Consider the following 26652-nt stretch of genomic DNA (forward strand, 5'->3'; position numbering starts at 1 on the left):
ATTAAATGAAAAAATTTTCAACTACAATCAACTTTTTAATTGGAAATATTTTGGCGATATTCTTTTCTGTACAAAAAAAAGTTTTTTTTTGATTCAATCACGAAATTAATTGATCCAATTAATTTTTTAATTGAAATGTCTCCAATCATAGAAATGATAGTATCAATTAAAAAATTAATTGACAGTCAATTAAAAAATTAATTGATCCAATTAAAAAATTAACTGATACTATTAATTTGTGTGATTTGTTTTTATTTCAATTAAAAAATTTGTTGATTCAATTAAATTTTTAATTGAATATTTTTTAAAACTCAATTAAGCCTTTAATTGGATAAATTTTCGTGAATTTTTTTTCAGTGTGTATACAATAGTTTAATGTGAAATATTTAATTTTTCTTTATTAGGTTCTGGCTGATCAACTCCAGGTTAAACTTAAAGATATTCTGGAGGAACCTATCAATGATCTCGATAATCAAGCAACAGTTAAAGCGAAAATGTTCTATAAAAGCTGTATCGATATGGGTTAGTATGAGTGGAAAATAAGCCAGTCGTTAAATTCTTACTTAATACCCGTCATTCATTCTTAGCCCAGATACGCAAAGTAGGTATAGGACGTTTAAAAGATGTCCTCAAATCTCTAGGAGGCTGGCCCGTCATCGAACCCAATTGGTCACCACCCAATATCAGTATAGAAGAACTCGCTGGCATTTTACGCCGCGTCTATGGTGAATCGACTTTAGTCGAGCTATATGTCTCGGCTGATGATAAGAACTCATCTGTATATGTCTTGCAATTGGACCAATTCCCATTGGCTTTACCCTCACGTGACTACTATCTCAAATCGAGTAGTGAACATGATTTGAATGCATATCACAAGTATATGACCCAAATAGCCATTCTGATGGGGGCCAATGGGACAACAGCTAAGGAAGAACTCAATAATGTGTTACAAATGGAAATTGAACTGGCAAATGCCACACTACCAGAGCCAGATCGTCATGACACCAGTTCGGTGTATAGAAAAATTTCCCTAAATGAATTGCAGGCCGAGGTGCCACAATTGAACTGGACCCTATATTTACAGACGGCCTTGGGAAGCAGTATTCCACTCAAAGATAATGAAGAACTTGTAGCCTATGCAGTACCGTTTTTCATAGAGATGGGTAAAACTCTGACGAAGACTGATACTAGAACGAAACACAACTATTTACTATGGCGTCTGGTAATGTCCATCATGAACCACATGATAGATGAGTTTCAAAGGGAACGTTTGGAATTCCGTAGAATTCTTATGGGTGTTCAAACGGAACGCATGCGTTGGTCTCAGTGCGTTGATTGGACAAATAAAAAATTGGGTATGGCTGTGGGAGCTCTTTTCATTCGGGATAATTTCAATCAAAATAGTAAAGATACAGCGCTGGAGATGATACATACCATACGTGAGGCTTTCAATGAACTTCTTGTCGAGAATCACTGGATGGATGATGAAACAAGAGCTGTGGCCAAGGAGAAGGCCGATATGATGAATGAACGTATAGGTTATCCGGAGCTTATAACCGATCCGAATGAGTTGGAAAAGGAGTATGCAAATGTAAGTTGATGAAAAAACGAACAAGGTAGCTGAAACAAAGTACAGGGTAGCTGAAACGAAAAATATAACAAAAACTTCAAATTAAATTTGTTCTAAAGGGTGATACGGTCAATATTTGGTCAAGGGAAAACGCATGTAAATCGGTGAAATCGTTTATTTAAAAAATCAAATTAAATTTCTTTTTCAAGTTCAATTAGTATAAAATTCCGGAAAAATTTTCAGTTAGGCTTTCGCTTTTCCAAATCCGAATTGCTGGGCCTTACGCTTGACACCTGCCATCAGATTTTGTACAGCCACCTTGTCCACCTTCTTCGCCGCAGAAAGTCAGTTTGCCTTGAACCGCTGCTCGTCCTTAGCAATTTTTTTTTTTGGTCTTCTTTAGGTTCCGCTTGACAATAGCCCAGTATTTCTCAATTGGGCGGAGCTCTGGCGTGTTGGGAGGGTTCTTGTCCTTGGGAACCACCTGCACGTTGTTGGCGGCGTACCACTCCATGGCCTTTTTACCGTAATGTCAAGATGTCAAATCCGGCCAAAACAGTACGGAAAAACCGTGTTTTTTCAGGAAAGGCAGAAGACGTTTATTCAAACACTCTTTCACGTAAATTCTTGGTTGACAGTCCCGGAAGCTATGAAAATGCTGCTTTTCAAGCCACAGGTACAGATGGCTTGCCAAACCAGATATTTCTTTGCGAACTTTGACAGTTTTATGTGCTTGAAAATATCTGCTACCTTTCCCCTTCCTTTTGCCGTATAAAACTCTTGTCCCGGAAGCTGCTTGTAGTCGGCTTTGACGTAGGTTTCGTCGTCCATTACCACGCAGTCAAACTTCGTCAGCATCGTCGTGTACAGCCTCCGGGATCGCGCTTTGGCCGTCGTATTTTGTTTATCATCGCGATTTGGAGTCACTACCTTCTTGTAAGTCGATAGTCCGGCTCGTTTTTTTGGCTCGATGCACGGTTGTAGACGATACAACCAGCTTATTTGCGACATCTCGGAAAGAGAGGATAGGGTTTCGCTTGAAACTACCGGAAACTCTCTTTGTCGTCTCAGCGGCCTCCGGTTTTCGATTTCCTGGCTGTCGACAAACGTTCCCCAAACTCTTTAATTACATTTGTAACGGTTGATTTGGCAACTTTTAGCGATTTTGCCAGCTTTTCGTGCGAGTAGCTCGGATTTTCGCGATGCGCGAGCAAAAGTTTGATACGCTGCTCTTCTTGCTTGGACGGCATTTTGACAACTGAAGAGTGAATTCCAAAATCAAAATAGGAGCAACATTCTACACACACACCTTCAAAATGAGGGTTGTTCAGGTTTTCTAAATGCAAAATTGAAAGAAATACGTCAAGTTTATATTGACCAAATTTTGACCGTATCACCCTTTTTTCAGAAAACATGATTTTTGAGAATTCACCATGATCGCACAGAAATTCATTTGGGCATTCGGTTGAAATTTGATTTGGTGTTAGAGGTGTGCTTCTTTTTAACTTGTACGCTGAAAAAAAAATATATTTTCTTTTCCCAATTAAGTATTTTTATAATTTTTGAAAAATCAAGTTGAACTGGTCATGTCGTTATTTCTTTTAAAAGACACCGTCCACCGGATTAGGAAAATATTTCGGGTTTTTATAACCGAGAAAACCCGACATTTGAAAAAACCGGTTTTTTTCTCTACTATCCATTCTAGTTTAACAGATAAACCTGTGTGAACATGGTAACAATTCGAGTCAGCTACTCTAAAATTTAATTTAACTCAATATGATTTCATTTCAGTTTTTCAGTTATTTGAATTGACTTTAATTGAGTTCAATTGAATCGACTGGAATAAATAAATTAAATTTAATTAAACATTTTTAATAGGACATAATTGCATTTAAAGATTCTCTTTAATATTACGTCTTTGTTTTCATTTCTCTTTGAAGTTAACTATAGTTCCTGATAATTTTATGGAAAATGTTTTTCGTTTATTGAAATGGGAAACTGAAAAGAATTTCCAACTTTTACGGCAGCCGGTCGATAAAGAAAAATGGACCACGGAACCGGCAGTGGTGAATGCCTTTTACAATCCAAATAAAAATGATATTGGTAAGTGAGGAAATATAATATCAGTCGTCAATATGATAATTAATTATATTTTCATTGCTGCAGTTTTTCCGGCTGGTATTTTACAACCGCTATTTTATAGTCAACATTTTCCAAAATCTTTAAATTATGGTGGCATTGGTGTGGTAATAGGTCATGAAATCACCCATGGTTTTGATGATAAAGGTGAGTATGTTGAACTTTTAAATCGAAATATGATTCATACAAATGGAAGTACAATAGTTTATTTCTTACACTGATTTTCGGTTTTCGTTAAAATCTCACTTTCGGCGGAGCGGTAGAACCGATGCTTTCAAGGCCCCAACAACCGGCTTTCGGTTTTCATATTTTCATTGTAAACTTTGTCAATTTAACGCCAAATTGAATGAAAATATTTCCAAATAGCTGCAAATTTAAAAAAATCTGTCCAACTTTTTATAAATTATCGAATTATTTTTGTACCCTCCACCATAGGATGGGGATGGGGTATGTTAACTTCGTCATTCCGTTTGTAACACATCGGAATATTGCTCTAAGACCCAGTGTTGCCAGGGAACATTTTCGGTTTACCCTACAAGGACCACAAAAGTTCCCTACTTTCCCCTACATTCCAAAAAATCTGTACAATTTCCCCTACAATATTTTTCGTAAAATTTAAACAAAATTTAAAAAAATTGGTTCTATCTACACTGAAAAAAACGCATGCCCGGTTCCAAAGATTTTGTCTTTACTTTAAAAATTTTGGTATTGATTCCGAGCCAAAGAAGCGGAGAATACAAATAAGGATATTTTTAGGACACTATTTTCTTTCAAATTTTGGGTTTGTGTACTTGCTTCTAGGAAGCAAATTTTAATTTTTCGTTTTTTAAACTTTTTTTTCTTATGCTATCAAAGTCCTTTAAAAACGAGTTAATGACAACTTCATTTTCCAAATTAAGACTCGACTTCCAGTAGAAATTATGCTATGTTTCAAGTAAAAAACGTCTTTAAAATAAAGGTTAGAAAAACATGTCCTATATTTGAACGATTTTTTGCTTTGTAGTCAAGATGCAAAAAGACAACAAAGATGCAAAAAGACAATTTCATTAAATTTAAAGAATTTTTCTAAATTATTAAAGTCAAGTTGATCTTAGTCCAAACATTTTTTCTTTCATGTTATGATACCCATTTTAAAATCAAATCACTTAATTATAAGGACAATACGACTTCATTGAAAAGTTTATCGACTTTTGGACAAGGAAAAAACTTTATATTAGAGAAATGCGTCTTCTATGCTAAGCAAAATTTGCATTCGTATTTTAAAGACATGAAATCTTTGACATCACGACAATATTTTTTTCAGTGTGCATTATTATCTTAAAACATATAAAAATGAAACGTATATTACGTAAAAATAAATTTTTATTTATTACCACCACGGCCGCCACAGTTGGAAATAAAATTTTGACTAAATGTTCTATAGAAATAAAATTTTGAAAAATTTTCTATAGAAATAAAACTTTGACAAAATTTTCCATAGAAATAAAATTTTGACTAAATTTTCTATAGAAATAAAATTTTGACAACATTTTCTATAGAAATAAAATGTTGACAAAATTTTCTATAGAAACAAAATTTTGACAAAATTTTCTATAGAAACAAAATTTTGACAAAATTTTCTATAGAAATAAAATTTTGACAAAATTTTCTATAGAAATAAAATTTTGACAAAATTTTCTATAGAAATAAAATTTTGAGAAAATTTTCTATAGAAATAAAAATTTGACAAAATTTTCTATAGAAATAAAATTTTGACAAAATTTTCTATAGAAATAAAATTTTGACAAAATTATCTACAGAAATAAAATTTTGACAAAATTTTCTATAGAAATAAAATTTTGACAACATTTTCTATAGAAATAAAATTTTGACAAAATTTTCTATAGAAATAAAATTTTGACAAAATTTTCTATAGAAATAAAATTTTGACAAAATTTTCTATAGAAATAAAATTTTGACAACATTTTCTATAGAAATAAAATTTTGACAACATTTTCTATAGAAATAAAATTTTGACAAAATTTTCTGTAGAAATAAAATTTTGACAAAATTTTCCATAGAACTAAAATTTTGACAAAATTTTATTTCTATAGAACTAAAATTTTGACAAAATTTTCTATAGAAATAAAATTTTGACAAAATTGTCTATACAAATAAAATTTGATATAGGATAAAATTTTGAAAAAATTTTCCATACTAATAAAATTTTGAAAAAATTTTCTTTACTAATAAAATGTTGACAACATTTTCTGTACTAATAACGGTTTGACAAAATTGTCTACGGGGATACATTTTTGATAAAATTTTCTACGGAAATATTTGTTTGGTAGATTTGTGGTAAGATTTTCTTAAAATTTTGGTAGATGTTTTTTTTTTTTGGCACGAGTGGTAACCGAGGTTACCACACATTGTTAAAGATCAAGCCTTCCCGGCTTCTGATTTCCTCCTCTAGAGCCACCAAAATATACAATTTATTAAAAATTGTGTTGAGTGAAAAAGTGAAGTAGCATATTTCACCTGATCCGGTAGAAATTCCATAATTACTAAAGCCTCTATATAAACCGATCCCCAGAGTTGAACTCCAGAGCCTCTTGACGGAGCAATATTCTTCCGATCCGGTTAAAATTCAGTACGTGGTGTTTATATATGGCCTCTAACATCAATGCAGAATTTGGTCCAAATCGGTTCATAATTATATATAGCCCCCATATAAACCGATCCCCAGATTTGACTTCCAGAGCCTCTTGGCGGAGCAAATTTCATCCGATCCGGTTGAAATTCGATACGTGGTATTTATATTATATGGTCTCTAATATCAATGCAGGAATTGGTCCAAATCGGTTCATAATTATATATAGCCCCCATATAAACCGATCCTCAGATTTGACTTCCAGAGCCTCTTGGCGGAGCAAATTTCATTTGATCCGGTTAAAATTCGGTACGTGGTGTTTATATGTGGCCTCTAACATCAATGCAGAATTTGGTCCAAATCGGTCCATAATTATTAAAGCCCCCATATAAACCGATACCCAGTTTAACCTCCAGAGCCTCTTGACAGAGCAAAATTCATCCGATTCAATTGAAATTTTGTAATGATAACCTTCTTTTTAACAATAGTGGCCTCATTTATTAACCGATCTTACTTAAATTTTGCACAAGGTAACGTTCTGTGGTAACAGGTTGATAAGTCCCCGGTCTAACAAAGAAAAACACATTTTTTTGTCAAAATTCGTTTTTACTATTCAACATAGTTCCCTTCAAGAGCGATACAACGATTATAACGACCTTCCAATTTTTTGATACCATTTTGGTAGTACTCCTTCGGTTTTGCCTCAAAATAGGCCTCAGTTTCGGCGATCACCTCTTCATCGCAGCCAAATTTTTTCCCTGCGAGCATCCTTTTGAGGTCTGAGAACAAGAAAAAGTCGCTGGGGGCAAGATCTGGAGAATACGGTGGGTGGGGAAGTAATTCGAAGCCCAATTCATGCATTCCATCGTTCTCAATGACTTGTGGCACGGTGCGTTGTCTTGGTGGAACAACACTTTTTTCTTCTTCATATGGGGCCGTTTTGCCGCGATTTCGACCTTCAAACGCTCCAATAACGCCATATAATAGTCACTGTTGATGGTTTTTCCCTTCTCAAGATAATTGATAAAAATTATTCCATGCGCATCCCAAAAAACAGAGACCATTACTTTGCCAGCGGACTATTGAGTCTTTCCACGCTTCGGAGACGGTTCACCGGTCGCTGTCCACTCAGCCGACTGTCGATTGGACTCAGGAGTATAGTGATGGAGCCATGTTTCATCCATTGTCACATATCGACGGAAAAAACTCGGGTGTATTACGAGTTAACAGCTGCAAACACCACTAAGAATCATCAACACGTTGTTGTTTTTGGTCAAAAGTGAGCTCGCGCGGCACCCATTTTGCAAAGAGCTTCCGCATATCCAAATATTGATGAATGATATGACCAACACGTTCCTTTGATATCTTTAAGGCCTCTGCTGTATCGATCAACTTCATGTTACGGTCATTCAAAATAATTTTGTGGATTTTTTTGATGTTTTCGTTGGTAACCACCTCTTTCGGGCGTCCACTGCGTTCACCGTCCTCCGTGCTCATTTCACCACGCTTGAATTTTGCATACACATTATTTATTATTGATTTCCCTGGGGCAGAGTCCGGAAACTCGTTATCAAGCCAAGTTTTTCAGAAAACAGTATTTTATCAAAACACGAAATTCCTTTTTTTCCATTTTTTTCACAATAACAAAAGTTGCTTCACAAAAGACGCTCTATCTCATAAACTAATTGACTTACAAACGTCAAATTTTGACGTCATCTATGTGTCAGACCGGGGACTTATCAGCCAACTTGTTATCAATCAAACCTTCCTTTTGTTTGCGATTTTGTAGGGTTGTTGCAATACATATTTGTCACCCTGTTGATGATTAAAAAAAACATATAATTATAATAATTTATTCTTTTATTATATAATTGCTTTCATTATCCTCTTCTTTTATTTTAAGGGCGACAATTTGACAAGGATGGCAACATGATGGAATGGTGGAACAATGTATGTAATCTTAACTGCCTATATATTTTACATAAAAATTAATGTTGACAAATTTTTTAGGCCACAATCGAGGCATTCCGTGAACAGACACAGTGTATGATCGATCAGTATTCCAAATACAAAATCGATGAAGTTGGCTTATATATGAATGGTCGAATGACACAAGGAGAGAATATAGCTGATAATGGAGGTTTAAAACAAGCTTTCAGGGTATATAAAATTTGAAGAAAAAAAATATTAATAGGGCTTAGAGAAAACTAACAAAGTTTAATTCTCTTTTCAAAGGCCTACAAAAAATGGGTTGAACGTAATGGACCAGAACAAAGATTACCCGGTTTGAATCTAACACACGATCAACTTTTCTTTTTAAACTATGCACAAATCTGGTGTGGTTCCATGCGTCCCGAAGATGCTCTTACAAAAATACGTTCCTCGGTACATTCACCAGGCTCAGTGCGGGTACTGGGTCCTCTATCAAATTCAAAAGACTTTGCCGATGCCTATCATTGTGAATTGGGATCGAACATGAATCCGGTGGAAAAGTGTAGTGTGTGGTAAATCGCCAATTCCCACAATGGCGTATATACCAAACAAAAACTACTAATGGCCATATAAATATATCTGGATGTGGAATGATTCAATTTAATCGCTCATATGCACACAAACATACACTGAGAGAAGAGTTTTTTCTGAGGAACGAAATTTTAGAAAAGTGAAGTTTTTTTTTTTGACCCAACAAAATTTATTTAAAGGCAAATAAAAACGATTAGAGATAAACGTGGCAAACGTTTGTCATAAGTTCGGTTTTATTTGCTCTTCAAGAAAATACGTTAGAATTTCATTTGTCTATAATTTCGTTTCGGCCGAACGTGATTTTTCTTTTGGTGTACATACATTCATACACTCATACATTTGTACTCGTACTTGGAAGACTCCACCATAGACATACATTACATACATATAAAATATTTACATGCATATATGGCAAATAAGAAAATTACCTGCATACATACACACAAATATATTTCCCGAGGAAACTACTATATATATATTAAATAACTCCTGCATATAAGAAACATACATACATAAATACGCAATATATCAATGTCATATCAAACAAAACCAAAAGCAGGAATGCAGAAAAACTATCCGGATACGATTCTAAGCGATTGTTGTTTGTTATCCCTTTCGAAATGATGTTGGAATTTTGATTTTGAACAAAATAATAACGGAAACAAAATTATGATTTCTTTTACATAGTATATACTAGTACATATAGTAGTATATACATACATACCGTAGAAGTAGTTGTAGTGTACAAAACATTGAACAAAACAATTTACATATACACACACATACACAGCAAAATACATAGATATGTGTAAAATAAAGATCGGATATATATATACAATAACACATATGCTATTACTACACCCTGTGTTTGAGTCTAGTTTTGTCGAATTTGCGATCCTATCAATAACGAAGTACAGTGAAACCTCTGAAAGGTGGACACCCACGGTCGCCTAAATTTTGTCCACCTTTGAGAGACAACTGCCCATGTTTGGGAGGTGTCCGGTTTTCAGAGTGTCCAATTTTGAGAAGTTTCACTGTAATACTTGATAACTAGCCAAGGATTCAACAGATGGAACCCATGAGTAAGTATTAAATCTAATATTAAACATAAAATAAGTGGGAAAATAAATGTTAACCAAAAACCAGGGATGTAAAAGTTGGTACAAAACCAAAAATCTAGTTATATAAAATCCGGACATCTTGATTGGGATGTTTTCAATTGAAGAATTGTAAGCAAATCAGGATAAAACTCTGGCTTCTGGGACCATATAAGTGCATATCGAAGGAAAGATATATATGGGAACTATATCTCAATCTGAACCGATTTGGCTGATATTTTGCACGTTTTTCGCGACTCGTGAAATATTCGGATGTACGGAATTTGAATAAGATCGGTTGATGAAGACGTCAATTATGACCAGATCGGTGATAAATATATATGGCAGCTATATCTAAATCTGAACGGATTTTTTTCAAAATCAATAGCGATTGTCTTTGTCCCGAAAAAATATCCTATGCCAAATTGGAGGACTATCGGACATAAACTGCGACCTGTACTTTGCACACAAAAATACATGAACAGACAGACGGACATACAGTAATCCCTCGATTTACGTCGTCTCGGTTTACGTTGTTTCGATTTACGTCGTCAAGTTTTTTGTTCCATCCAACTTCGATTTACGTTGCCATTCGATTTACGTCGTCGATTTTTTTTGTCAGCTTTATCGGAAACTCCTTCCATTAGTGAAATAAGTACCAACGATGACGACATCGCAACATTTATTACTGAAATTCTTACCGACAATTCGTCAAATTCTGTTTAACATTCCATATATACGCAATTGTCGAAGTGACCATGTTTTTTATATGTATACAACGTAACGGTTTTTATTTGTTTATGAACTTAATTTTTAAACCCAGATATTTTTGAATAATGAATTGTTATTTTTTTTTTATATGTTTGCTTTATGGATATATATTTAATTATTTATTTTTTATGAATAAAAGACTGAATTACCTTTATTCTTCAAGTCTTTTATTATGTACACGCATATACATACATAATTAAATGGACTTAGGAGGAGTATGAGCAAGTTTTAATTCGGTTTGTCGTTTAGATTAACGTCGTCAAATTTCGGAACCAATCACGACGTAAATCGAGAGATTACTGTACCTTAACTCAGAATTCAATTCTAAGACGATCCGTATACTAAACGATGGGTCTCTGACCACATGTACCGCAGTACTGGTGCAGGGTATAAAAATAACAACATGAATATAAAACTACACCATGAGTAAGTCAATATTACTAACATAAAAAGCTAATAATGAGACTCAATAGATTCTCATAACAAAAATAATTGATAAAATTATATATAGACCTAGTCAAATGTTATTACACATTGCTAATTTTGTTTCGTTTTTGCCGTACTGATTTGATTGTTGTTGTTATTGTTTCCAATATAAAGCAAGTTTGCTGTTTTTGTAGAAGTTTTTGAGAAATTGCATCAAATTCGATATCGAATGCCATGAGCAACCTGTATTGTGAAATCGTTTATTTAAAAAATCAATCAAACACCCATAGCAACAACAACGAAATAGCCAAACACACATGTGTAAATGAAATGGCGCAAAACCTGCGAAAAGAACCTGCCTAATTCAGCGATTGAAGCACTTGGAGAGTGCAATAAAGAGATATTTCCAAACGTGCATATTCTTTTAAAAATTTTGGTAAATTTACTCAGGGATGGAAAATACAATTTTTAAGAAAGTACAAAAAAGGTATTTTTTGAGCGGAAAGGTACTTTTTACAAAAATTTCACTGGAAAATTATTGTCAAGAGACTAAATTTTAAAGAAAATAAAATTTTGACAAAATTTTCTATATAAATAAAATTTTGACAAAATTTTCGATATAAATAAAATTTTGCAAAAATTTTCTATAGAAATAAAATTTTTACAAAATTTTCAATTGAAATAAAATTTTTACAAAATTTTCAATTGAAATAAAATTTTGACAACATTTTCTACCGAAATAAAAAATCGATAATATAGAATCGCATTCTTTTTTCGACTAAAACATTCTTGAAGATCAATAAAATCCTGTTTTTGACTATGTCTTTTACAAAATCGAGATTTTCTTCCCACATGAACATGTCTGTTTTGCCATATTTGTAAAAGACTATTAGCAAATAATGTTGATAAAGACTTTCTCAAAATATTAAAATATTTTGTCAATGATATTGTACCATAAATCTGATATCGACTCAAAAATGTCTACACAAAAGGTACTAAATCATTCGCGGGGGTACTACGGTACTGACCGGGCTGAAAAAGTATTGAAAAAAGTACTATAGTACTGCATTTTCCATCCCTGCAGTTACTACGTACTCATCCGAACTTTCATTTTCAACAATGAAGAGATTAAAGACGTATCTTAGAAATTCGACTAGCGAGAGTAGACTCGATGGATTGGCATTAATGTTGGTTCATCGCGGAATAAATGTGTCGACTGAAGAAGTCATTGATTTATTTGCTGCCCAAAAAGCCCGTCGGCTCAATTTAATATAGTAAAAATATTGTATACATACCTATGCATAAATAAAATTTTCTACACATGAGATTATATGAATATTTTTTTTAAGTTGAACCTGTCCTGTCCCGGAAGCTGCTTGATCGCGCTTCGGCCGTCGTATTTTGTTTATCATCGCGATTTGAAGTCACTATCTTCTTGTAAGTCGATAGTCCGTTTTTTGGCTCGATGCACGGTTGTAGACGATACACCCAGCTTATTTGCGGCATCTCGGATAGAGAGGTTAGGGTTTCGCTTGAAACTACCGGCAACTCTCTTTGTCGTCTCAGCGGCTTCCGGTTTTCGATTTCCCCCCGATCCAGACTTCCTGGCTGTCGACAAACGTTCCCCAAACACTTTAATTACATTTGTAACGGTAGATTTAACAACTTTTAGCGATTTTGCCAGCTTTGCGTGCGAGTAGCTCGGATTTTCGCGATGCGCGAGCAAAATTTTGATACGCTTCTCTTCTTGCTTGGACGGCATTTTGACAACTGAAGAGTGAATTCCAAAATCAAAATAAGAGCAACATTCTACACACACACACCTTCAAAATGAGGGGTGTTCAGGTTTTTTAAATGCAAAATTGAAAGGAATACGTCAAGTTTATATTGACCAAATTTTGACCGTATCACCCTTTAAAAACGTCTTTTTACAATTGAGGAAGTCAAAGTCGCACAAATATGTGTTTTTGGTCAGAATAGAACCCTATTGATTTTGGAAGAAGTCATTTCAGATAGGAAGCTATATCTAAATCTGAACAGATTTCAACCAAATTTGGCACACTTTACGACACTATTAATTGTACTCCTTATGCAAAACGCTGGCCTTAGAACGGCCACAGGACGTCTCTGCAGTATACCCCTGGATCGCTTTTATATGGAGACCAAGATTCTAGAGCATAGACACAATTATATAATGTCAGTCCAAAAGAAGTTCAAAAAGGATTTGAAAAATGTTGTGCCAAAAGTTAAAGATGAATTTGTGAATACAAACTAACAGCTTTTGATAAAAGTATATTTATTTTATATTATTATTATCTATTATATATAAATTGTTTATATATTTATATGAGCAAATAAAGTTATTGATTTGGTTATATAACATATATTTTAACTATATTATTGTAGCTTGTAAACTGTGTACATTTCAACATCAAATGTTACTTTAAAAAATCGAATTTTCATAATTACTTAGTAATAGGTAGTTAGGCATCGCCTTCGAGATCTTATCATGATATTATTAACTGTATTCTGCGTGGCAAGGTAAGTATACATAAAATTTTTGTTTAACCACATCGACGAAGAGCTAAATGTTATAAAATTTAAAATCGATAAGTTGTCCGTTGAACTCTAGGTTAGCCCCAATAAGTTGCAATTGTAAAAGCTATTGGATTTATTTTTTTCTATTTTTCAAATAGTATACAGATATATATAAATCGATAGCAATATATGTACGAGTAAATGAAAACGTTGTATTTACTAATGTATAACTTTGTGCTTATAAGATAGAGGAAGATATTTAGATATAAATAATCCGGAATTTCTCTACTATGATTATAGGAATTTTTAGCTGTTTTCCTAAAATTTTAAAAATTTACATAAAAATTACAAATATGCTTCCTTTATTGTTAACTCCATTCGGTTATGATTCTCCAATTTAGTTCGATAATTATTTTTTAAGTTTTGCAAATGTTACATACATATCTCCAATAATCTAGATAATTTCGAATAGAAACAATTTTATTAAATGCCTTTTTTACGAATGTTGTCGATATTTGGAATGTCGAACAGTGTCATTAAAAACTGGTTATTTATCCAATCTTTGTTGGCAGTACAAATAAAATTATAAACAAATTGAGTATAATGAATGTAGAAATCTAAATTTTTATTATCTCTACGGTTAGATAAAGTTAAATAGACCGGTTGTCTATTGTTACAGACGCACTGAGAGACTAACAGGCACATTCTTATAAATAAAAACGATGGTAAACTTCTCTATGGAATTGGAATAATTTAAACTCAATGATAACAACCACTCTATTTATAGCCGAGTTCGGCGGATGTTTTGTCTTCAATCACGAAATTAATTGAACCAAATAATTCTTAATTGAAATTTCTTTAATCGCTGAATGACAACATTAATCACCAACATCAGTTTAAAAATTGACCGATTTATTTAAGAATTTGTTTGAATAATTTAAAATTTTAATTAATTTTTTAAAATTCATTTAAAATTTTAATTGGAAAAATGTTCAGTGTGCTTAGAGAACCATTTAAAAATGTTACCAGCATTATTGAGAGAAGATATGCCACCGCTGAAAAACTATTTGGTGTTCGGCCGAAACTGCGATCAAAACTTTGGTAAGCAAGGAAGGCACTCTAATCATATTCTCTTACGTTACAACTCTGAATAATAGATATAGTCTATAGTCCGATTAAGCCCAAATTCGTTATCCGGCATTCTTTTAACTCACATACAGACCCTCCTATTTTAAAGCATCTAGAAATCGCAATTTTGATCATATTTGCATGAAGATTTGTCGCACTCAGGGTAAGAAATGAGTTCCCAACAAGTTGAAGAATAAAAACCACCTCCAAACAAGTTAATCGGTTTATAGAGGCTTAATTAAATTAAAGACCTATTCGCTTATTTTCCGGAAAGTATGTGTACGGAAAGTATCAGGAATCGGATAAAAAAATTTAAAATTCTGGTTTCTGAGTTTTGCTTTTTCATTTTATAATTTATCATTAATGATCACCGAACGAACTTACATGGAGACTATATCAGAGTATAGAACTGTATGAACACTTTTCCTGATGTTTTTGGACAACACATAGAGTCTTCATCTGGTAAATATCAAGACATTGGAGAATACATAACACTTTTCATAAACTCAAAATTTAAAATCTGAAAATCATCTTAAATGGAGACTATATTTAAAGATATTCCCAAAACTAAGATATTTTTGAAAATCGAAATTTGCTGTTCATCATAATAACATTGTCTTACATTACAGACCATCTCCTAATACAATAACGATAGATGGTCACAAAATGTTGCTAGCTACTTAACTAAAAATGGAAAAATATTTATTATAGTATAACTAATTTCGAAAACATTCGAAGCGTGCTGACCCCCATATACACGAAAATACAAATATACAGCATATTCGTATACACAACACACTGGGCAACACGAGGTAACTGTATCACACATTAAGTTCATTACAAGAATACGTTCTAGGTACAATAGGAGGAATATGCGTTTGTTACATAAAATCATTTAAGTTTGAGCACCACACTTCATACCACCACATCTCCATTAATACACATAGAGTCTAAATCACGTTGCAAGTTCATCATTAATTCTCCTCCGCCTTCGTGGTCTAGTAGTAATTTCCCCTTGAGTCTCTGTTGATGGTTGTCGTGACCAGCTTTGTTCATCGGCACTGGCAAATATTATATATACAATATTACCAACTATATTCAGGCCACCAGCCAACCAGAAAACTTTTCTCCATTGCAACATAGTTTCATTGTGGTTTATAATCAATCCTATTACATAGGGGGCCAGGAAGCCACATATATTGGCGGCTGAATTTGTTATGCCATACATGGTTCCAGCATAGGCTGGACTTAGGGAAATATGATTCATTTGATTACCAGGGTATATGGCTCCAGCAAATGATCCAACGCCAGCCAACATAAATGTCACCCATTGCCAACTACAACCAACATAGCCAACGCCAATAAGGCCCAGCGAGGGTATAAATGATGCTATAGAATTCCAAACTTTGTACGATGTTAGCGTGGTAATATAACGTTTCTCCAACATCCAATCAGCCACGGCCGAGCATCCTATACCCACGATCCACGAAGTAAGATATGGAATGGCATTAAGAACCGCATTCGATTGTATGTCAAAATGTAGAATATTATTCATATAGGTAGGCAATTCTGTGAGTTGGGTGTAAAAAGCCCAACTCTGACCGCATTGCGTTATTAATATAGCCCACAGAGGCACTGATGTCATTATCGAACCCCATGGTATGGAGGCTGGAGAAGATTGTGATGCATTGGAAGACATATTTACCCTGTAATCACTGTCATTATCGTAATCATTTTCATCTTCAAATTGCTCTTCTTGCATGTCGTGGTCCATACGATGGGAAGACGATGACGATGGTGGCTCCAGTTTCTTTACCACTCCTATACACCTTTCGATATATTCACGTTCTTTGATTGAGATTCGAGGATGTACCGAAGGCTTATCATAAACCAAATACATCCAAAATGCAAACCATACAATTCCAAGTATTCCAAAAACATAGAATGCTAAAGGCCATCCTCCAAGAAATTCTAACGAGCAAAGCCATCCAGCCAAAGGCATAGAGATAACAGTACCAATATTTGATCCAGCATACACCACAGCAGCAAATTTATTTCGCTCCAAAGGAGGTATCCAATGAGCCAACATAGCATGCATGGCTGGATAGGTTACACCTTCGCCCATACCTTCAAGAATTCGCACCAAAATCAAAGATGGCAGATCCCAATATGCAGCAATTGGCGTTAGAATGGTAAAAATAGCGGTAATAAGCACTCCATAACCGTAAATAAGTTTTCCACCCAGAATCTCAGCCATTCGACCACCAGGTATCTGAGTCAAAACGTACCCATAAAAAAATGAGCCCAGCACCAAACCTTGGGTTGCTTCGTCCCATACAAAGTCACCACCGGGTAAAACATTGCTGTTATTTTTTGGTATGTTCGCCGGACAGCTGTTGTCTATTATAGGGGGTGTATTGTTACCATCGTCCGGTGGAATGGCTGTCTGATTTACCATGGCAACTATTGCAACTGATAGATTCACGCGCATTGCATAGACAACGGCAAATCCGAAGAAACCCATTAAGCCAAATACGGTACGGGTATTGATACAATCGCATTCACTCTCTGAAATTTAAATATTGTTGTTGTTGTCATTATATTTGTAAACAATAACTAGATTTGTTTATATTACAATAACAACTTACCATTTTGACCACTTATGAGAGGAGCCTCAGCGTTGTTACTAATATAATCATCTTCCTCATCTTCGGAACCATTTGTTGGTAACATTATATTACGACGACAATGTCCCAAATCCTCCTCCTCATCTGCTGCAAATTCGTTACTACTGCCACTTTCTTTTCTATGGATATATTCTCTTCCAGGTGTTATTGAACGGCCAACCTCATTGACGTTTGATTTTAATGACATATTCTCCCACTTACCACTACCACGTCTACGTCATTTAGAATCAGTGATGCATTATCTTTCGTAATTCCGAAGATATTTTTAGATATATTCATTCAATACATTGACTGCTTTGTGGGGATGTCCATATCAAAAGAATAATAACTTGGAAATAAAAAACTAACAGCAAATAAAACACACAATACTAGAGAAAGCCACGACACAATTTTATCTAAAGCCACCAAATGCTCTTTGACAGATGACGGCCAACAAAACGATAGAAGACCTTAAAGAAGAGCGGAAGAAAACGGAGAGGGGTAGAAGTCAATGGGGTTGTGTTGTAAAGCAAACCGAAACGCCACACAACAATGTGCGATGACGAAAAACAACTGGTGGAAGTAAAGTGTAATGTAATCTACCCAAACGTATTTACGTATATGTAGTTCAATACTGTGGGCAAGTAGCGAAAAGGTATGACTAACATTTGAGCGAATCATGAAGGGGAATTATAAAAGCGAAAGTTAGATTAAAACGTAATCGAAAACAAACAGAAATTGGAGCATTGGTAATGGGAAGAACTTGCAATTATCGCAAGTGAGGATGTTTTTTTGGCAAATTAATTGAGTGGAAACATATTTAAATTATTAACAGAAATAATAATTAATAATAAGTAAAAAAGATAATGAATTTGCATTTCAAAAACTTTTTTGAGTAACGTAAATATGCGATTCTAAAAAAAATACAAACTACACACAAAGAAATTTGTTAGTAGGGACAGCAGAAAAGTCTGCTAAAACAGCAAAAAGTCTGCTGCAAAAGGGACAGCAGTCACTGTTTGCTGAAATAGCAAACATTTCCTGCAATTTTTTAAGCTCGATTACACTAAAACATGTTTTATTTTGGCTAAAACAAATAAAAATGTCAACTTAGGAGCTATCCTAACATAATTAAAACAATATTTTGTGAATATCTCTAGTATTTGACCAAAAATCGGAATATTTATCGAATTGAGGCATAACAGCAAACAAAATGTTTGCTGATCGTATTTAGGAGCTTGTAAGTATATTACAGGGCAAAAATATACCAAAAACTACTTTTGGTTCTTAAATATGCTTTGGGGAAAAATTTAACCTAAAAATTTTATAAATTGTTGTTTATTAGGCCCTGAAGTACAAAAATATTACACCAGACATCGACTGCTGTTTTTAGCAGACTTTTTTCTATGAGTGTAAGTAAATTAAGAAAATATCTAAAAATTTGTTTGCTATTCAATGACCGCAAGAATTGTAGACACAAAGAAATTTGTTAGTTAACCCAGCAGAAGTCTGATAAAATAGTAAAAAGTCTGCTGATGACAGGGAAATATTCACTGTTATAGTCACTGAAAGAGCATATATTATATATTGTCTGTTATTTTTTAAACTCCATAACACTGTAACGTGTTTAAGTTTGACTGAAAAATAACAAAAAGAGGGGATCTACATAGAAAATATTTTTTTCTGATTCAATCACGAAATTAATTGATCAAATTATTATAAATAAAAAATAGACTTGATCTCTTCGACACATTTAAATAATTTTTTAATTGAGACAATCAATTTTTTGAATTATTATTTATTTATACATAATTATTAGAATAAAATTCTTGTAATTTTGGATGAGTAGAAAACTTAATGTGTTATTATTTCTAGAGTTTATAGTCAGTCTTTCAAGGTCATAAGTTTATGCAAATAAAAGATAATTTATTTCATATTTGTATCCTAAGTTTTTCGATTATAAATATAGTTGGATTTTTCTTTAGTGAAAAATAAAGAGTATATAAAAATTCATTTATATTCAAATTAAAGTTTTAATTGGATATATTTTTTATTTAACTAAAACGTTAATTGGGATGATTTAATGTTATTTGATTAAAGACTTCAACTTTCAATCAACTTCAACCAATTGTTTAATTGGAAATATTTTGGTGATATTATCAATCACAGAATTAATTGGAAATTAAAAATCTTCTTGATTAAAAACTTAACTTTTTAAATTAGGTAATCAATTACACAAGGGAACAATAATTAAGAACTAAATATTGTTTTTAAGGTTATTTGGGACACTGAATCCAAATCTGCACTTGGTTTTTTAATATCATCGACTTTTCGAGATATATATATCTCCCATATATATCTGTAGATCAAAATTTTCGTCCGATTTACTTAAAATTGTGCACAGGGAATCGAAATAACATTTTTAACAGGTTGGCTGATAAGTCCCCGGTCTGACACATAGATGGCGTCGCTAGTATTAAATGCATATTATTTTTATATAGTACCAACCTTCAAATGATTCGTGTCAAAATTTGACGTCTGTAAGTCAATTAGTTTGTAAGATAGAGCGTCTTTTGTGAAGCAACTTTTGTTATTGTGAAAAAATGGAAAATAAGGAATTTCGTGTTTTGATAAAATACTGTTTTCTGAGGGGGAAAAATATGGTGGAAGCAAAAACTTGGCTTGATAATGAGTTTCCGGACTCTGCCCCAGGGAAATCAACAATAATTGATTTGTATGCAAAATTCAAGCGTGGTGAAATGAGCACGGAGGACGGTGAACGCAGTGGACGCCCGAAAGAGGTGATTACCGACGAAAACATCAAAAAAATCCACAAAATGATTTTGAATGACCGTAAAATGAAGTTGATCGAGATAGCAGAAGAAGCCTTAAAGATATCAAAGGAACGTGTTGGTCATATCATTCATCAATATTTGGATATGCGGAAGCTCTGTGCAAAATGGGTGCCGCGCGAGCTCACATTTGACCAAAAACAACAACGTGTTCATGATTCTGAGCGGTGTTTGCAGCTGTTAACTCGTAATACACCCGAGTTTTTCCGTCGATATGTGACAATGGATGAAACATGGCTCCATCACTACACTCCTGAGTCCAATCGACAGTCGGCTGAGTGGACAGCGACCGGTGAACCGTCTCCGAAGCGTGGAAAGACTCAAAAGTCCGCTGGCAAAGTAATGGCCTCTGTTTTTTGGGGTGCGCATGGAATAATTTTTATCGATTATCTTGAGAAGGGAAAAACCATCAACAGTGACTATTATATGACGTTATTGGAGCGTTTGAATGTCGAAATCGCAGCAAAACGGCCCCATATGAAGAAGAAAATAGTGTTGTTCCACCAAGACAACGCACTGTGCCACAAGTCATTGAGAACGATGGCAAAAATTCATGAATTCGGTTCGAATTGCTTCCCCACCCACCGTATTCTACAGATCTGGCTCTCAGCGACTTTTTCTTGTTCTCAGACCTCAAAAGGATGCTCGCAGGGGAAAAAATTTGGCTGCAATGAAGGGGTGATCGTCGGAATTGAGGCCTACTTTGAAGCAAAACCGAAGGAGTACTACCAAAATGGTATCAATAAATTGGAAGGTAGTTATAATCATTGTATCGCTCTTGAAGGGAACTATGTTGAATAATAAAAACGAATTTTGACAAAGAAATGTGTTTTTCTTTTTTAGACCGGGGACTTATCAGCCAACCTGTTACAATCAATCTGTTGGTTCCGATTTAGATATAGCTGCCATTTATATATTTCTTATATGGCCCCAGAGGTCAAAATTTCACACCGATTTACTTAAAGTTTTGCACAGAGAGTAGGACTAATATTCTTACAACAAATGCCAAATTTGGTTAAAATCGGTTCAGATATAACTCCCATATATCTTTCGCCCGATTTAGATTCATCACGGAGGACAAAGTTTCATTTCGAAAATTTTTAAGTTTTGCACTGAGAATTCAATTAAAATTTTAGCCATGTGTGCCAAATTTTATCAAAATCGGCTCAGAATTAGACAAAGCCCTCATATATAGGTTCTTTCGATTTTAGCAAATATGGTCAAAATACCCACATGTTCCTTGTAAAATCGTCACTGTTAAGTAGAAAACTCGCAAAAATGATTCAAAATTACCTATATTCTAATTCGTATATATCAACATATAAATCATAAATATTAGCGAAATTTTATGCAATTCAAATATTTCCAAAATGTTTTTACTAACATTGTGGTCCGTCCCGGTCATTAATCAATTTAAATTTTGAGTCAAGACATTGTGTGAAAGTTTAAAAAAAATTGTCCAAATCGGTTCATATTTAAATATTTGTATATGGGAAAATAAACCTTTATACAGCTCCTAACAAATGTGAAGGTGTTAAGATGTTGGTATACATAGTGGTGAAGGATATAATATAGTCGGCCCGCCCGACTTTAGACATTCCTTACATGTTTTATTTGGAAATATTTTTCATTTTATTCAAATTTTAATTAACTAAAACCCAAAAAAAATTCTATTTTTTTCTTAACCCTGGAAGTCATCCTTCGTCAAAATGACGACGCGCAATTTCATTTTCGATTTAAAATGCATTTTGGTCGATTGGGAAATGATAAATTTAAGTTATACCAATTTAAAAATTTTATGAATATTTGTGTTATACTAATTAAAAACAAATCGAATGAGAAAATAAACTCAATTTTGGTTCACATTTTTGCTCACGATGCAAATTATAGCGTCTTGAAATAAGCCGTAGTCAAAATGACAAAGGATGACGTTAATGTACAAAAAATATGAATGACTTTCCAGGGTTAATTGACTTTAATGTTTAATTTGATTAAAAAAAAATAATTGGATCATTTAATTCTTTTAATTGATTACGTCTTCAACTTCACATTTTTAATTGGAAATATTTTGTAGGGTAACAATTAAAATCGTAAAAATTTTAGGTATTTTTATTAGTTTTTTCTGGAGTGTAGTCAACATCAAATTAAGCCACAATGTTCGATCTTTTCAAAACATTTGAAACAATCTAACCTATTTCCTACTCCTTTTATTTTTGTATTTTTATAACTGGAAAAAGAATAAAAGGACCTAAAAGTTAATAGATTAAGAGCTTCAAAGGAATATCGTTTAATTCACTGCATATTTTATCATGAACTGATGCTTTTGTGTTCTATGAATAATTCTATAAAATGGCGAAATATTTTTTAGGGTAACAATTAAAATCCTAAAAATTTTAGGAATTTTTATGAGCTTTTTCTGGAGTGTAGTCAACATCAAATTAAGCCACAAGGTTCGATCTTTTCAAAACATTTGAAACAATCTAACCTATTTCCTACTCCTTTTATTTTTGTATTTTTATAACTGGAAAAAAATAAAAGGACCTAAAAGTTAATAGATTAAGAGCTTCAAAGGAATATCGTTTAATTCACTGCATATTTTATCATGAACTGATGCTTTTGTGTTCTATGAATAATTCTATAAAATGGCGGACAATAATTAAATCAATTTTCATTCCAATAATTTATTATTATGCTCCTCTCTGGACATCATAAACCAGATGCCACATACAAAAACTACAAATATTCCAAAACAAAATGCTGAAAATGATTTTTAACTTACCGTGACATTTCTCTACTCAAAGTTTATACTCCTGTTCTGGGTTTCAGTTGTAACAGACAAACGAATCTGCACAAATTTTAATTAAAGATGTAACAAATATCAATTAAATTGCTTTCACATAAAATAGTCCGAAGCCTCAAAATATAGTCAACCAATTACTAAGACTTTTGTTATATTTTTTTTCTTTAATTACCAATTATCAATGTGATAAGAGATGCCTCGAAATGTGGAAAACTATTTACTATAATTAAAAAGAAATGGAAATCGTGTCTCTTAAACTCTTTAGAAAAGCCGAAATGCTATAAAATGAAAATTTTAAAGAAAACGGAAAGTTCAATAGACGGGAAACACTTACTGTCCAAGTAGTAACAATAGTTTGGTTTTCATTTAGTATAAAATTTTATTGCAACTTTCGATATATACATTTAATATAAGGGCACGTTATAAACATTGCTTGTTAGGAGTAACAAACATTTTCACAAAAAATGTACAGACTTATGTTATGTTCAGTGGGTTATTGTTACAAAGAATACATTTCCAGATACAGTTCAATTGTATTTTTCTGCTTACCGGTTTGTTATCGATGCTCAAAGTGCTTAGTTAGCAAAAATGCTTCCAATTGGAAAGACTATATTCTTCTGTACTCCATTGTGAGGCATAGTCTCGTAATGATAATTCTTTTCCATGGCAACAAAAGATTTGCCGCTTTGAGCCGCATTTTCAAGTAGAGTCAATGGCATGTTATAACAGTTTATGAAGAAGTTATTCGATTTTAAACCAGCAACTAATTCATATGCAAAAGCATGGTTTTCATGCCAGAGGGAAACGTTTGGAAAACTTAAAGATTCCTTACCAACCAAAGCTATGGCTTCTTTAGCTGTGCGGAAAGTGTGCAAAGTGGTAACAAAACCGGCATGACCACCCAAATGCTCATGTGTAAAATCGTAGACCACTATTGGCCCACCAGGAACTGTTAGAGCCTGAGCGTTTAATTTTTTAACATTATCCAATGCCTTGATATAGCCAGCATCTTTTGTTAAACCGCTATTGCTATAAGGTTTTAGATGGGATTTTAGTTTGTCTTCAAACTCTTGCTTAATTGATTCCTGAACCAAAACTGTTGCAACAAAGGTTTTCCCATCGAGAGGATTTTCCAGAGATTGCACCAGATGATGAAGGGCAGCATTTATATCACTGTGGCCAAATAAAATCAATACTGCAGGTTGTCTTTGTCTATCATTGTCTTGATTTGTCTACATTAAGATAAGTGATAAGTTATCAATCAATAAAACAATAACATTTCATAGGTTAGAAACGTTTCGTTAAACTATTAACGATATAAACTTACCGAATCCACTTTCATGCAATCCATATCGTAATTAATGTTCTTGAGCAAATCTTCTGTAATTAATGAGCCTTTGGACATTTTATAAATGCGGGTTCGGAACAAAGAGTATAAATAACTAAAGAGGGTCGAAATCGCTCACTTACGATATGCCCAAATGCCATAGATTAGGGTCAAACATGCAACATGTTTTATTTACGTTTGATAACATGGAAAAATTATAAGGCGTGTTCTGCAATGTGTGTTAGATTTTCATTATGTTCAAATTATTTTTTCATTAAAAAACAAAACGAAAAACGCAAAAAAGGACCAAAAGAATACTTCTGTTTGCTAAATCTATGAATTCTATGTCCCAAAACATTCATTCGATAAGTTGTCGTGTTTTAGACAATTGATTAAAGATCGATAAACAATAAATTTACTGTTTTTTTATGACAATATGACTTTAACATACTTAAGCAAACATTTCAAAGAACATCTGAATTGGTACCTACATGAAATTTCGGCTAAAGCTGAATACTAGGCTTAACGTAAAATACTCCAGAAAACTTTCACTTTTTCACTAGATTTTCGCGTGAAGTTGTTTTTTAACATTTATAAAAATTATAAGAATTCACTTCTTATTATAAATTAAGAAATTTTTTGATTACAAAAAGAATAATTTGATTTTTCAAAATCGAATCGCAAGTTACCGAATCAAAACCATGTGAAAAGCCGTAGATAACAAAAGGGAATACGAAGAAAATGTTGGTACCGTTTTGCAACATGTTCGACCCTAATCTATGGCATTTATACGATATTTCAAAAATGAGACGTTTCGACCAAAGAGTATAAATAACTAAAGAGGGTCGAAATCGCTCACTTACGATATGCCCAAATGCCATAGATTAGGGTCAAACATGCAACATGTTTTATTTACGTTTGATAACATGGAAAAATTATAAGGCGTGTTCTGCAATGTGTGTTAGATTTTCATTATGTTCAAATTATTTTTTCATTAAAAAACAAAACGAAAAACGCAAAAAAGGACCAAAAGAATACTTCTGTTTGCTAAATCTATGAATTCTATGTCCCAAAACATTCATTCGATAAGTTGTCGTGTTTTAGACAATTGATTAAAGATCGATAAACAATAAATTTACTGTTTTTTTATGACAATATGACTTTAACATACTTAAGCAAACATTTCAAAGAACATCTGAATTGGTACCTACATGAAATTTCGGCTAAAGCTGAATACTAGGCTTAACGTAAAATACTCCAGAAAACTTTCACTTTTTCACTAGATTTTCGCGTGAAGTTGTTTTTTAACATTTATAAAAATTATAAGAATTCACTTCTTATTATAAATTAAGAAATTTTTTGATTACAAAAAGAATAATTTGATTTTTCAAAATCGAATCGCAAGTTACCGAATCAAAACCATGTGAAAAGCCGTAGATAACAAAAGGGAATACGAAGAAAATGTTGGTACCGTTTTGCAACATGTTCGACCCTAATCTATGGCATTTATACGATATTTCAAAAATGAGACGTTTCGACCCTCTTGTTTATTTATACTCTTTGGTTTCGACCCTCTTGTTTATTTATACTCTTTGGTTCGGAATCTCCGTTAAGGTGAAGTTGTGGGATGGATTATTAACAAAGAGTATAAATAAACAAGAGGGTCGAAACGTCTCATTTTTGAAATATCGTATAAATGCCATAGATTAGGGTCGAACATGTTGCAAAACGGTACCAACATTTTCTTCGTATTCCCTTTTGTTATCTACGGCTTTTCACATGGTTTTGATTCGGTAACTTGCGATTCGATTTTGAAAAATCAAATTATTCTTTTTGTAATCAAAAAATTTCTTAATTTATAATAAGAAGTGAATTCTTATAATTTTTATAAATGTTAAAAAACAACTTCACGCGAAAATCTAGTGAAAAAGTGAAAGTTTTCTGGAGTATTTTACGTTAAGCCTAGTATTCAGCTTTAGCCGAAATTTCATGTAGGTACCAATTCAGATGTTCTTTGAAATGTTTGCTTAAGTATGTTAAAGTCATATTGTCATAAAAAAACAGTAAATTTATTGTTTATCGATCTTTAATCAATTGTCTAAAACACGACAACTTATCGAATGAATGTTTTGGGACATAGAATTCATAGATTTAGCAAACAGAAGTATTCTTTTGGTCCTTTTTTG

General features: G+C 33.1%; 3 protein-coding genes across 7 annotated transcripts in view; 1 reads left to right on the plus strand and 2 right to left on the minus strand.

Moving 5' to 3' along the window:
* Positions 1-9702, plus strand: part of Nep1 (M13 family metallopeptidase neprilysin 1) — a 74662-nt gene extending 64960 nt beyond the window's left edge. For all 4 annotated transcript variants that reach the window (XM_075302191.1, XM_075302189.1, XM_075302190.1 and 1 more), the window contains exons 5-11: positions 405-522; positions 588-1591; positions 3511-3673; positions 3737-3856; positions 8242-8288; positions 8349-8498; positions 8574-9702. In XM_075302191.1, the coding sequence (XP_075158306.1) occupies positions 405-522; positions 588-1591; positions 3511-3673; positions 3737-3856; positions 8242-8288; positions 8349-8498; positions 8574-8846 (1875 nt within the window). In that variant the 3' untranslated portion in view covers positions 8847-9702. The remainder of the gene's footprint in view (positions 1-404; positions 523-587; positions 1592-3510; positions 3674-3736; positions 3857-8241; positions 8289-8348; positions 8499-8573) is intronic.
* A 3732-nt stretch (positions 9703-13434) lies between these two features.
* MFS10 (major facilitator superfamily transporter 10) lies at positions 13435-18106 on the minus strand. Of its 2 annotated transcripts, XM_075302194.1 has the most exons (3): positions 17716-18105; positions 17470-17627; positions 13435-17389 (listed from the first exon to the last, which is right to left on the minus strand). In XM_075302194.1, the coding sequence occupies exons 2-3, from the start codon at positions 17552-17554 to the stop codon at positions 15777-15779; spliced, it is 1698 nt and encodes a 565-aa protein (XP_075158309.1). In that variant the 5' UTR covers positions 17555-17627; positions 17716-18105; the 3' UTR covers positions 13435-15776. The 2 variants fall into 2 exon arrangements, with proteins under 2 accessions (XP_075158309.1, XP_075158308.1); XM_075302193.1 differs by having other exon boundaries at positions 17470-18106.
* Positions 18107-23493: 5387 nt separating this feature from the next.
* On the minus strand, positions 23494-26105 carry LOC142231559 (uncharacterized). Its single transcript, XM_075302195.1, has 3 exons — positions 26061-26105; positions 24467-24556; positions 23494-24371 (listed from the first exon to the last, which is right to left on the minus strand). The coding sequence occupies exons 2-3, from the start codon at positions 24542-24544 to the stop codon at positions 23715-23717; spliced, it is 735 nt and encodes a 244-aa protein (XP_075158310.1). The 5' UTR covers positions 24545-24556; positions 26061-26105; the 3' UTR covers positions 23494-23714.
* Between the last annotated feature and the right edge of the window lie 547 nt (positions 26106-26652).

This window comes from Haematobia irritans, chromosome 3 (genome assembly GCF_050003625.1).
Source record: "Haematobia irritans isolate KBUSLIRL chromosome 3, ASM5000362v1, whole genome shotgun sequence".
In the NCBI taxonomy this organism is placed as follows: domain Eukaryota; kingdom Metazoa; phylum Arthropoda; class Insecta; order Diptera; family Muscidae; genus Haematobia; species Haematobia irritans.